The sequence below is a fragment of the Dipodomys ordii genome, unplaced genomic scaffold (assembly GCF_000151885.1).
Source record: "Dipodomys ordii isolate 6190 unplaced genomic scaffold, Dord_2.0 Scaffold4, whole genome shotgun sequence".
Taxonomy (NCBI): Eukaryota; Metazoa; Chordata; class Mammalia; order Rodentia; family Heteromyidae; genus Dipodomys; species Dipodomys ordii.
This window is the reverse complement of record NW_012267220.1, coordinates 3,220,283-3,234,525: the sequence shown is the minus strand read 5'-3', so window position 1 is coordinate 3,234,525 and position 14,243 is coordinate 3,220,283. Positions and strand designations below refer to the sequence as shown.

Genomic DNA, 14,243 nt, shown 5'->3' with positions numbered 1-14,243 from the left:
TGTGTGTGTGTGTGTGTGTGTGTGTGTGTGTGTGTTGGAACTGGGACTTGAACTCAGGTCCTGAGTGCTATCCTTTAGCTTGTGTTGAAGGCTGGTGCTCTATCCCTTGAGCCACACCTCCACTTCCAACTCTTTGGTGGTTAATTGGAAGTGAAAGTCTCAGACTTCTTTGCCCAGACTGGCTCTCTACCACAATCCTCAGATTCAGCCTCCTGAGTAGCTAGGATAACAGAGTAGCTAGGATAATAGAGTAGCTAGGATAGTAGAGTAGCTAGGATAGTAGATAGATAAGGCAAGAGGCATCCAAGCTCCTTGGCACATCTAGATAACAATGACCCGGCTGAGGAAAAGTAGTCCAGAGACACACAGACCACAAGCTACAATAGAACATTGGTTATCTCTGCAACTGGTAGGAATTTACTATATAGCCCAAATTCCTTTGGGGATTGGAATTGTTTAGGTGTGCAAAGGATCTAACCCAGGATCTCCAGCAGGCTCAGCAGGCATTCTAGCAACAATTACATTCCTAGTCAAGAGCTCAAACTCTTGCAATCAATTAATTAATGATGAGCACTAAGAGCTTTCATCCTTCCAAACTACAGAACTTAAGGGAGGTGAGAATGAATGATAGAAGGGTGAGAGTGATTGGAATACATTATAAACCTGGGTGGAGGGGCTGGGAAGTTGGCTCAGTGGTAGAGCACTTGCCTTGCATGCATGAGGCCCTGGGTTCGATTCCTCAGCACCACATAAGAAAAAAGCCAGAAGAGGCGCTGTGGCTCAAGTGGTAGAGCGCCAGCCTTGAGCTGAAGAGCTGAGGGACAGCACCCAGGCCCAGAGTTCAGGCCCTATAACCGGACCAAAAAAATAAATAAATAAACCTGGGTGGAAATGTAATTATGAAATCACCCTGATTGTGATTGTGGTTTAAGCCAGCCCAGACATATAAATTTGAAACTCTTATCTCCAGTTAACAAGTTAAAGCTGAGGTATGGCACCAATAGTACAGAACCACCCTTGAGCAAGAAAGCCAAGTGAAGAACCCTGAGTTCAAGCCCCGGTACCAGCACACACCACACACACACACACACACAGTAAAAAAAGGATAAAAAGAAAAGGAGGAAAGAGCCGGGTACTGGTGGCTCACACCTGTAATCCTACTCAAGAGGCTGAGATCTGAGGATCAGGATCGTGATTCAAAGCCAGCCTGGGCAGGAAAGTCTGTGAGACTCTTTCATTAACAACCAGAAAGCTGGAAGTGGTACTGTGGCTCAAATGGTAGAGCTGAAGAGCTTAGGGACAGGGCCCAGGCCCAGAGTTCAAGCCCCATGTCTGGAAAAAAAGGGGGGAGTTGGAGGCTTGGCTCAGTTGGTAGAGCACCAATGAGCTGAAGCATCAGGTACTGGAGTTCCAGTCCCCAAAGAAAAGGAAAGGAAAAAAAGGTGAGGGTTTGGGGCTTGGTGGCTCATTAGCTAGCTACTCAGGAGGCTGAGATCTGAGGATTGCAGTTCAAAGCCAACCCCAGGCAAGAAAGTCCTTGAAACTCTTACAATAAACAACCAAAAAGATAGAAGTTGAGCTGTGGCTTAAGTGGTAAAGCACTAGCCTTAAGCAAAAGCTCAGGGACCACACCCAGGCTCTGATTTCAAATCCTAGGAAGGACACAAAAGTGGGTGTGGAGTCTTTGCTTTCAAGCAAAGAACTCCTAAACAATATACTTCCATTGTAGAAAAGGGAGCACTGAGCCGCAGGAGAACAGGAAGGATGCTTCAGAACCGTCAATGGTCAAGAATTGGAAACTTAGGTTGTCTCTGGTTCTTACAATTAATGAAAAACTGCTAACACATGTCTTGAATGCTAGAAAGTAGATATCCCAACATCACAGAAAGGAACAAGCTCCTCTTTAAGAAGTAAGGCTTTGGTTTCCACAGAGAATGGAATGTGAAAGGTTTTTTTTTTTTGGGGGGGGGGGTCCGGTCATGGGGCCTGAACTCTGGGCCTGGGCGCTGTCCCTCAGCTCTTCAGCTCAAAGCTAGCCACAGCGCCACTTCCGGCTTTTTTCTTTTTGTTTATGTGGTGCTGAGGAATCGAACCCAGGGCCTCATGCATGCAAGGCAAGCGCTCTGCCACTGAGCCACCTTCTCAGCCCTGGAATGTGAAAGTTTTTGTTTTGCCCTTGTTAAAAAAAAAAAGGTAAAATATCACAGCATCAATCCCTACATACACCTAACTTCAAACATTCAAAGCCTGTGTCCAGACATTCTCTTCAGCACTGGTTTGAACTTTTTTTGGAAATACTGGTCTTCTAAACCAGCTGAGGGATTGAACTCCATGGTATGCATATACCAGACATCCTAGGTAAGGCAGACCAAATGGATTTCAAAGATGCCAATGTCAAGTGTATTGATAGAAGACAGCGCACTTCATATATTGTGGCACAAAATGCAAGTGAGGAAGTTCATTGCAGTATCTGTGCTTCTGTGCTTAGCATGCACGGAGATGTGAGTTGGCACTTAGACACTTGAGACACTTCAGCCTTGCAGATTGTGAACTCGAGATTAGAATATCACACATTTCCTTGGAAGGCTGGCTTTGAACTTCGACCCTCAGATTTCAGCCTCTGGGGAGTAATTAACATTACTTGGCTCTTCAGTCTGACTTTATCTCCACCTCCCTAGTATTGAGATTTATGGGCACGTGTCACAGTGTCTGATGTAATTGTCTACTATTTAATGTCTTTTGGGGGAGAACACTTCCAAAGCCAATAATGTGGACTGGGAATGTGGCTTAGTGGTAGAGTGCTTGCCTAACACTCATGGAGTCCTGGGTTTGATTCCTCAGTACCTCCTAAACAGAAACATCTGGAAGTGGTGCTGTGACTCAAGTGGTAGAGCACTAGCCTTGAGTACAGAGAGACTCAGACAGTGCTCAGGCCGAGTTAAATCCTCAGGACTGGCAGAAAGAAAGAACGAATGAGAGAGAGAGAAAGAGAGGGGGGGAGGCAAGCACGTAGCTCAGCAGCAGTGGCTCGGCCTATAATCCTAGCTACTTACTTAGGAGGCTGAGATCTAAGGATAGAGGTTTGAAGCCAGCCAGAGCAGACAAATCATGAATTCACTAACACAAAGCAGAAGGTGTGGCTGAAATAGCAGACCACCAGCCTTGAGCCAAAAAGTACGGGGCAGAGCGGCAGAACCGGGGCTCTCCCCCGAGTTAAGAAATGCCTGGCGCAAGCGCACAAACGTTCAGCGCTCTCTAAGGGGGTGGTCGGGGTCACCTGGGGTGGCTCCTAGCCTCTGGGCCTCAGTCGACCTCGTGAATGAGCAGACTGAGCAGCCTTCTAATTCAGAATCCCATCCCCAACAGCTACAACAGCTTGAGGCAAGTGCCTCAGGCCAGGAGCGCCTATCTGAGGATGGAGGTTCTAGACCAGCTCAAGCAGGAATGTCTTTAAAAACTCAGGTCTCCAACGAACCAGTCATCAATCCTGACTGGAGGGTGCGGCTCCAGGGGTGAAGCTCCCCCCAAGATCGCCCAAGCCAGGTTCTGGCTGGCCCCCCGCCCCCAACGCATTGTATTCGTGAACTGCTTTGTTGCCAGGCAGATCCTCTGAACAACTACTTACAGATACCTTAAAGAAAAGGGGGCTCACCGGGGAGCCACTAGTGCCGCACCCCACCTCGGAACACAAACCACCCCTCACTTCCACACCCGAGGTCTCCCCACCAACCAGCGCTACTGGAAAAAACCAGGAGCCCTAACTCGCTTTGAAAGCCCTTGACAAGGAGGACCCAGCCCGCAGCCCAGACCTGGAGCAGGCAGGGGGGAACCCCAGATTGCAGCCCAGCCCCACTTACCTCCGCAGGCCGCCAGGCGGGTCGCCAGCCGGCTCAGCGTGCCACTCCCGGGAACTCACCTTTATGGGGCAATTGCTGGGCTGAGGGCCCCACCCAGAGGGGTGGGCGGGGTGGGGCGGGGCCGGGCGGAGTGGGGCGGGGCCTCCTGGACATGTGGGGCGGGGCCTGAAAGGTAACCAGCAGAGGCCTTGGTCTTGTATTCTGTTTTCTTTTTGGCCCATGAAGTTTCCAGGCCTGGTCTTTGCTACCCTCCGCCTACACGCCTTAGTGTCAACTTAAGAATTTTGGAAAGCCCGGCGCTGGTGGCTCACGCCTGTCATCCTAGCTACTCAGGAGGCTGGGATCTGAGGACGGTGGTTCAAAGCCAGCCCAGGCAGGAATGTCGTGGAGACTCTTATCTTCAATTAACCAGAAGTGGCTCTGTGGCTCAAATGGTAGAGCACCGGCCTTGAGCTAAAGAGCTAAGGGACAGCGCCCAGGCCCAGAGTTCAGGCCTCGCGACAAACAGAAAGACAGAAAAGGAAGGAAGAAAGAATGAATTTTGGAGTTTTGGTCATGTGAAGCAGTGTGTATTTGCCTTGTAAAAAATGGTGTGTGCGTCGGTCCCAGGGCTTGAATTCAGGTCCTGGCATCTGTCCCTTTGAGTTTTCTCTCAAGGCTGGCGCTCTACCACTTGAGCTACAGCCCCACTTCTGGCTTTTTGCTGATTAGATGGAAATAAGAATCTCACAAACTTTCCTATTCAGGCTAGCTTCCAACCTGGATTCTACCATGTCAGCCTCCAGAGTGAGCCACTGGGGTCCGGGCTGTTTTTTTGTTTGTTGTCGGTTGTGGGGCTTGAACCCAGAGTCCGGACTCTGTCCCTGAGCTCTTTTTGCTCAAGTCTAGCACTCTACCACTTTGAGCCACAGCTTCACTTCCCATTTCTGAGTAGCTAACTAGAGCTAAGAGTCTGCTGAGACAGTCTTCAGCTCAGCCTCAGATCTCAGCCTCCCTAGTTTCAAGTATTGGAGGCATGAGCTAGCCCCAGCTGCCTTTTAAAAACTGTATTGACACTAAAAGATTTTCTTTTTTTGTTTGTTTTTGTCGGTTGTGGGGCTTAAACTTTGGGCCTGAACGCTGTCCCTCAGCTCTTCAGCTCAAGGCTAGCGCTCTACCACTTGAGCTACAGCACCACTTTCATTTGTCTGGTGGTTTATTGGAGATAAGAGTTTCTGGACTTTGCTGCCCGGGCTGAATAGCTAGGATTACAGGCATGAGCCACCAATGCCCAGCTTAAAAGATTTTCTTAACAGGCTTTATCAAATGGTCAATCCTTCCATTTGTAACCATTTGTCAATTTGTATTTCCTTACCTATAGCCTCCAGGTGTACCCCCGCTCCTCTCTCCTCTTTTTCTCCTGATTGAAACTCATTTTGTGTTAAGCATGAGCTCTACCTCTGAACTATATACCTCCATCCCAAGAGTTTTATTTAGTTAACTAATTTATTTTGCCAGTCCTGGGGCTTAAACTTAGGGTCTGGACACTATCCCTGAGCTTTTTTTTGGGGGGTGGGCGTGGGCCCAGTTGTGGGGCCTGAACTCTGGGCCTGGGCACTGTCCCTCAGCTCTTCAGCTCAAGGCTACCGCTCTACCACTTGAGCCACAGCGCCACTTCCGGCATTTTTCTTTTTGCTTATATGGTGCTGAGGAATCGAACCCAGGGCCTCGAGCATGCAAGGCAAGCGCTCTACCACTGAGCCACCTTCCCAACCCTCCCTGAGCTTTTTTGCTCAAGGCTTCTTTTTTTTGGGGGGGGGGGTCCGGTTGTGGGGCCTGAACTCTGGGCCTGGGCGCTGTCCCTCAGCTCTTCAGCTCAAGGCTAGCGCTCTACCACTTGAGCCACAGCACCACTTCCGGCTTTTTTCTTTTTTGCTTCTGTGGTGCTGAGGAATCGAACCCAGGGCCTCATGCATGCAAGGCAAGCGCTCTACCACTGAGCCACCTTCCCAGCCCTGCTCAAGGCTTCTATGCTACCATTTGAGCCACAGCTCTACAGTTTTCTGGTGGTGAATTGAAGGGTTTAACAGACTTTCCTGCCTGGGCTGGCTTTGAACCAAGATCCTCAGATCTCAGCCTACTGAATAGCTAGCTAGGATTACAGGCGTGAGTTACTGGTGCCTGGCTCTCGTTTACGACCTTATACTCTTAAGCTGTATACTACCGAAGCTGGAAGCCTCCTCCTAAGCACACTTTAAACCATACACGTGTGTTAATCACTTTTTTTTTTCTTCTCTCACTGGGATTCCCCTCCCCCACCCCGCCACTAACAGTCTTCTGTTTCTATTAGTCTACTTCAGGAATATATTTGCATTTACAGACAGCATCTCCAGATTGCCAAATCCTAAAGAGAAAATTTGTTCCCTGAGATCTGATTACCACAGTTGGAAGCCAATCTAGTCAGGACAGTCTGTGAGACTCTTATCTCCAATGAACTACCCAAAAGCCAAAGTGGAGCTATGGCTCAAGTGGTAGAGCGATAGGTTTGAACAAAATAAAGCTCACAGCACCAGGCTCTAAGTTCAAGCCTTAGGACTGGCATAAAAAAAATGCTTATTTGTTCAGTTACACCAAAAAGACACATTTATATATATCAATGTTAAACCCACTCAGTCTCCGACCCTAGAAAAAATCTGTTAACAAGATAATGAGACAGATGGGTGCCAGTGGCTCAGGCCTGTAATCCTACCTACTCGAGGGACTGAGATCTGAGCACAGCTTGGATTGGAAACTCCATGAGACTAATTTCCAATTCACCACCTAAATGGTCAAAGTAGAGCTGTAGTGCAAGTAGTAGAGCCCTAGCCAGGAGCAAAAAAGCTCAGGGACAGACCCCAGATGAGTTCCAACCTCAGGACCACCACACAAAAAGTCAATGAAACAATACAATGCTTTTTCCTATATTTCATCTAAATAAATTACATTAAATTAATGATGACTTAAATAAATGATAAATAATGTTAATTATTTAATAATAGCAGTTGGGAATTTAGCTCAGTGAAAGAGCACTTATCAAGTACGGGCTAGGCCCTGAGTCTGCTCCTCAGCTCAAAGAAAAATAGGATGGAATCGAGGTAATAAAATATTAAAAATGCCACAAAGATGCCAGACACTGGTGGCTCACGCCTGTAATCCTAGCTACTCAGGAGGCTGAGATCTGAGGATCACCGTTCAAAGCCAGCCTGGGCAGGAAAGTCAGTGGACTCTTCTCTCCAATAAACCACTAGAAAACCGGAAGTGGAACTGTGGCTCAAACAGTAGAGCACTCGCCTTGAGCTGAAGAGCCCAGGAACAGTGCCCAGGCCCAGAGTTCAAGCCCCATGACAGACAAAAAAATAAATAAGTAAAAAATAAAATACAACAAGTCTTTAAAAGATAGATAGTACTTTAAAAATACTTATTTAAACAATAGGTACAATTTACAAGACGGTTGTATGTAATCACCATTGTATGTTAATTATTCTACATTCAATATATGTACATTTAATATATGTAATATTATATAACCCTGAACAATTCCAAAGGGCAGAAATTAATAGTTGTCTAATCCTGTTAAGTAAGTATTTTATTTCAGTTTTCAGTTTGTGAATGAGCTTTCTGTTTTAAGTTATATATTGCACTTCGTAGAATCTTAGCTGCTCAGGTTGGGACCTGAGGTTCCAGGCTCAAACCAGGAGATGCAGAAAGGTTTGTGAAACTCTTTTTTTGTTTTATTTTGTTCTTTGGGTCCAGTCATGTGGCCTGTAATCTGTGCTTGGGCGCTGTCCCTCAGCTCTTCAGCTCAAGGCTAGCACTCTACCACTTGAGCCACAGTGCCACTTCTGGCTTTTTTGTTTTTGCTTATGTGGTGATGAGGAATGGAACCCAGGGCCTCAGGCATGCAAGGCAAGTGCTCTACCACTGAGCCACCTTCCCAGCCCAGGTTTGTGAGACTCTTATCTCCAATTAAGCAATAAAAGGTCAGAAGTGGGAGCTGGGCTGCAGATGGGCACCAGGGAATTGTGTGCATAATCCTATCTGCTCAGGAGGTGAGACCTGAGGTTCACCAGGTGAAGCCAGCCTGGGCAGCAAAGTCTGTAAGACTCTTAGATCCGATAAACTACTCAGAAAAAGCCGAAAGTGGCACTGTGGTTCAGGCGGTAGAGTTCTAGCCTTGAGCACAGGGAGGCTCAAGCACGGTGCAAAGGCTCCAAGTTCCAGCCGCACAATTGATAAAAATAAAAAGAACATTCTTAGACTTTTATCAAAAACGAATCCTCCATCATCTGCCTCTCAGCAGAGAGTAAGAGGCTTTGAATCAAACCCAACAGAGAAAAAAGGTCTCAGCACTTGAGAAAACTCATCCACAAAAGTGTGGATGAGAGAGTTGTCCTTTAAATTGTAAAAGGAAACCTCACCCAATTCATAATCCAGATAAATGCCAACCCTCCTGGGCTTCTCTGCCAGGCAAAGATTGAGGAGAGTGGCATTTCGAGCCACATAGTAGCCATTGCAAAGCTGAACTGCCCAGCATTTGTTCAGTCCTGAGTGTGGCCACATTGCATCAGGGCCAAGGTAGTCCTGACAAACCCCTACTGTCCACGCATCCTTGTCCTCCACCTGTACCTCCCAGAAATGGCGGCCGGAAGTGAATCTTGCAGCCCCCAGGATGGTGGGATAGTCCATGACATGCATTGGATACAGAGGCTCGGTTGGCTCTGTCTGCATCAACGCCACACTCTTCTTATCCTTGGACACCCACAGATTCGGGTGTGCTGTTTGGGGATCCAGGGTCACTTCCACTCGAAAATTCTTCCTAATTCTCTGCAGGGCTGAAAGCTGCAGAGCAATGGCACAGGTGTCTTTCCTAAAGCTGAGTGTGTGCAGGTCTGGGGGCGCCAGGCTTTCACACTTGCTCAAGGTGCTCTTGATGTTTGTCAGTAGTTTCATTTCTGTCATCTTGCTTTTCTCTGCTATCTCTCTGCATAGAACTTCCACATGGTAAGCGTGGTTGTTAAACGCCATCTCGTTTTCCTCCAGCTGCTGCTGAATGTGCTCCTGTTGTTTCTGTACCTTGGCCAGGAATGCATTGTGCTCCTGTTCCACAAACATCTTCAAGTAAGTAGATTCGGTGGAGAGTTGCTGTCTCTGGTCTTCCAGTTCCTTTCCCAGGCACACGCGTTTCTTGTACTGGGAGGCTAGTGCCTGCTGAGCATGCAACACATGGTCATTCAGAGAGGTGATGTGAGTCTTCAGCTTTAGCCTGTGGTCAGCAGCAGCCTCCTTGATGGGCCTCACACAGTGGCCCTGATGCTCAGGGTGCTGGGTGCAGTGCTGACACAGCAGCTGCAGGTCATCCTCGCAGAAATGGACCAGGGCCTGCCCATGCTGCTCACACAAGGGTTTCTCCTTCAGCCTCCTTTCCTTGCTTGGGCCTGTCAGGAGCTGCTGGGTCATTTCAATCATCCTTGCCATTTGGTGGTTGCTCCAGAAATGCCCCTCCATGCACTGGTGACGACACACTGGACAGGACAGCACCTCCATCTGTGCCCAGCACTGCCGGATGCAAGGGCGACAGAAGTTGTGTCCACAGTCAATGGTGACCGGGTCGCTCAGTGTGCCCAGACAGACAGGGCACTTGCTTTCCACCTGAAACTCAGCCAAGGCTGCTTGCACGGCCATCTGGCTGGGCATCAAGGTCTATGTATTCTGAGGGCTTCTTCTTCAGGGTATAGGCCTTTCCAAGTCACGTGACCCAAGGGTAGCTTTGATGTCCTTCACAGCTCCTGCCCTCAGTAACAGAAGTTGGTGACAGGATTGGTTGCAGAATGAGCCGCCAAAAGCAGACAACTGCAAGCCAGTCCAGGAGCTTTGATGGTCAGCAGTTAATAATGGACACCAGTTAATGTCTCCGTGTTTCTGTTAATAAGGAAAGATGCATTCATTAAAAACTCTTCTTCAGCTGGGTATCAGTGGCTGTCATCCTAGCTACTCAGGAGGCTGAGATTTGAGGATCCTGGTTCAAAACCAGGCCAACCAAGAAACTCCATAAAACTCATATCTCTGATTAACCGCCAAAAATGCTGAAAATAGAATTTTGGCTCAAGTAGGAAAGCACTAGGTTTGATTAAAAAAACAACAACAACAAAAAAACCCCAAAACATCAGCAAGAGAGACTTGACTAATGGGATTACCTCAAACTGAGCATTTCTGTACAGCAAAGGATACAGTTACTAAACTAGAAAGACAATCAACCGAGTGAGACATCTTTACTACTAATCCACCACACAAAGGCCTAAAAATCCAATATATGAAAGGAGCTCAAGAAACTAACCTCTCCCAAAGCAAATAAACCAACACTAAATGGGTTAGGGAGACTTCTTAGAAAAAGGGATAAGAATGGCAAAGAAACACACAAGGAAATCTCAACATCTCTTATTGCCATAAAGAAAATGCAAATCAAAACCAACTCTGAGATTCCATCTCCCCCCCAAGTTAGGTTGGCTAACATTGTGAATTCCAACCACAAGCAATGTTGGCAGGGATGTGGGGAAATGGAACCCTATTGCACTGTTGGTAGGAATGTAAAGTAGTACAATCACTGTGGACAACAGTCTGGAGATTTCTTAAAAACCTAAACAGAGATCTTCCCTAGGACCCAGCCATACCACTCCTGGGCATCTACCCAGAACATCACATGGCAGATACCGTAAAGACACTTGTACATCCATGTTCATTGCTGCACTATTGCCAATAGCCAAGTTCCACTCCTACAATACAAGAGTGGGTCAAAAACATTGGTAGCTACACACAACAGAATTTTACATAGCCATTAGAAATAATAGCCATTAGAAAAAAGTAATACTGTGTCATTTGCAGAGACTTGGATGGACCTAGCCCAAATCATGTTCAGTGACTTAAATCAAGCTCAGAGAGACAAATGGTGAAGTCTCCTCTCCTTTGAGGGAAGCTAAAAACATTAGACATGATCAATTATACAGGACTCTAAGCATCCACACAGAGAGACCAAAGGAAGATATTCATAGGAGAAGAACACAAAGGTACAATACTTCTGTACCTGAATCCTAGCTACTCAGGAGGCTGAGATCTTAGGATCCTTGGTTCAAAGTGAGACTGGGCAGGAATGTAGGTGAAACTCTTATCTACTATTAACCACCAGAAAACCAGAAGTGGTACAGTAGCTCAAGTGGAAGAGTGCTTGCCTGGAGCTCAAAAGCTCAGGAACAGCACCCAGGCCCAGACTTCAAGCCATACAACTGACTCAAAAAAAAAAAACAACAAACATTAAAAATTGAAATTTAGCTACTGTTAGTTGCAACCTTCTGCTGAGAAACCGGCGCCTCCCACGCCCATCCTAGCTTACCTTTCTGCTTCCCTGGAGCAGGGGTGCTCAGAAGCTCTGGCAGGAGAGACTCCCACAACTGACTTTCAAGCCAGCTTTGCACACACTGCCAACTGAGTGGTGGGCCAAGGCCCTAATGTGCCTGGGCTAGAGGGCGGGGCTTCAGGCCACGCCCCCAAGGGTGTTGGCAGGGACCAGAGTCAGGAGAGAAGTAGCTGGATGGAGAAAATACCTGACTTCTGATCTGACCGACTCGGCCAAGCCCGTTGTACCTAAGCAGGCCATTTATGCTTTTCTCAGACTTGATTAATACTTTCAAGACTTTTTGTTGTTGTTGTTGCTCATTCCTGGGGCTTGAACTCAGGGCCTGGGCACCGTCCCTGAGCTTCTTTGGCTCAAGGCTAGCACCTACCACTTGATCCCAGCACCCCCTGCAGATTTTTCAGTGCATGTGGTACTGAGCAGTGGCACGGAGGGCTTCAGAAGGACGCGGGGCAAGCATGTGACCACTAACACACCTTCCCGGCCAATCCTTTCAAGACTGCAATCTCATCATCTCCCCACGGAAAGTGGAGGGCCAATGGGTGTGATTGCTTGTTTGAAGGTATCATTCACACAGTCTTTGCTTTGTCTTCCATCTGTCAAACCCTGAGCCAACCACTTTCCCCACACTTCCTGGGGAAGGTAGAGGAGAAGGAGCACGCGGGGCCAGCGGGACCTGGGAGGAAGACAGCAAGGCAGGCGGATCCGCAGAGAGGAAGAGAAAGGCCACCATCCGGCCCAAGGGCCCCAGGGCCTGTGAGAGGACAAGGCCCACATGGCAGAGGGGAGGAGCTGCTGCTTCAGAGCAGGGTTCCTGGCATCACCGATGACGGGGCTCCCACACAGGGTGCCCCCCAGCCCCAGCCCCAGCCCCAGCCTCCCAGACGCGGGCACCTCCTGCCCCAGGGAACTTGGCTGCTGTGTCCATGTCCCTGGAGCGGCTGCTGTTCCAGTGCTGTGCAGCTGCGGCTGGAGCCAGCGGGGGTCGGGGCCAGGGGCCTGCATGGCTGCGCTGCCCTCATCTGCCAGTGTCTGCGGTGAGTTCCAAACTACGGCAGGGAGCAGCGGCTGGCAGGGGCTCCTGCCAAGCAGGGAGGAGAGACACACTTGGAGCAGGCATGCATTTTCAGGAGTGCGGCGGGGTGGAGTGGGGGGCATGGCAGGGCAGAGCAGACACACAGGGGCCTTATGCTCACCTCACCCAGAGCTGGGCATGGCTGGAGCACCCCCGGCCTAGCCCTCCTTCTGTGCAAAGGAAGGGCCTTGCGCTGATCCCAGCTTCATACACTCTTCTGGCTATGACAGAGACCTCCACCCCCCCAGCACGCACCCGCACCCCAGAACAGAGACCTGGTCTTCACGGGTTCCCTGAGGCCTGCCAAAGCTGCCTTGCAGGACAGCTTTACTCAAGGGCAGCAGGAAGCTGCCCAGCCAGACATCCCAGCGCCTGGCGACCGCTTCCTGTGACCTCTGGCACTGGCTGCCTCCTCTTCAGCTCCTGCCCAGGGTGGGCCTCATTGTTTCTGGTGCTCTACCCCCTTGCCCATCTGACAGATCTGAATTTCACACTTGCCATCTCCCTCACACTCAGCAGCTCTAACTGCTGTGGGTTTCCAATCTCTCAAGCCCTCCCTATGGGGGGCACTTTCTCAGGCACATGGCATATTTGTTAAATGATTGCTCCTCTGGCCAGGCACCCATGATGACACCTGTAATCCCTGCTACTCAGGGGGCTGACACCTGGCAATTCACAGCTTGAAGGCTCCAGGGAAGAAAAGAGCTCATCTCTAAAATAACAAAATGCCAGCCTGGAGGCCTGGATCAAGTGGTAGCACTCCAGGTGTGAGCAATCAAACAAAGTGAAAGGGCACACGTGAGCACACATACACACTCAAACACACAATCTCTGCTGAGACAAGAGTGGGAAGCCTTGAATTCAAGCAGAAAAAGAAGGCAGGGAGGAAGGAAGGCAGGAAGAATGGAAAAATGGAAGGAGGGAGGAAGGGAACAAGGAAGCAAGCAAGCCAGGAAGGAAGCAAGGAAGGAACTAAAAATTCAGATTTCAGGGACTAGGAGGTTGGCTTAGTGGTAGACTGCTTGCCTTGCATGCATGAGGCCCTGGGTTTGATTCCTTAGCATCACATAGGCAGAACAACCTGGAAATTGGACACTGGTGTCTCATGTCTGTAATCTTACTCAGGAGGCTGAGATCTAAGGAGGGCAGTTCAAAGCCAGCCCAGGCTGGAAAGTCCATGAGATTATCTCCAATAAACCACTAGAAAATGGGAAGTGGCACTGTGGCTCAAGTAGTATTGAGCTTGCCTTGAGCTGAAGAGCGCAGGGACAGCACCCAAGTCCCGAGTTCAAGCCCATGACAGGTAATAAAAAGAAAAGAAATAAGAAAAAGCTGGAACTGGCACTGTGGCTCAAGTGGTTGAGTCCTGTGCTTGAGCTGAAGAGCTGCTGAGGGACAGCGCCTAGGCCCAGAGTTCAGACCCTATGAAGGATCAAAAAAAAAAATTCTCAATTCAATTTGTTCTGCCCAGTGGAGAGGCTGAAGCTGGTATCTCAGTGGAACACTCAACTAAAATAGAAAAGCAAGGTTGGAAATGTGGCTTAGTGGTAAAGTGCTTGTGTAGTATGCATGAAGCCCTGGGTTCAATTCCCAACTACCCGAGAAAAAGCTGGAAGTGGTGCTATGGCTCAAGTGGGTAGAGTGCTAGCCTTGAGCAAAAGAAGCTTAGCAGCAGGGCACAGACCCTGACTTCAAGCCCCAGGACTGATAGGAAAATAAGAAAGAGAGAGTTGGGCCCCGTGGCTCATGCCTGTATTGCTAGCTATTGAGGAGGTTTAGATCTACGCCAGACCGGATGAGAAAGTCTTGAGATTCTGATCTCTAACCACCAAAAAACCAGACGTGGTGTTGTGGCTTACGTGGTGCAACTCTATCTAGACCTGAGCAA

General features: G+C 48.8%; 1 protein-coding gene across 1 annotated transcript; it reads right to left on the bottom strand.

The window, feature by feature from the left end:
- Nucleotides 1–8,168: 8,168 nt before the first annotated feature.
- Nucleotides 8,169–9,569, bottom strand: LOC105991087 (putative tripartite motif-containing protein 75). Its single transcript, XM_013023656.1, has one exon. It carries the CDS (start codon nt 9,567–9,569, stop codon nt 8,169–8,171), a length of 1,401 nt encoding a protein of 466 aa, XP_012879110.1.
- Nucleotides 9,570–14,243: the final 4,674 nt, after the last annotated feature.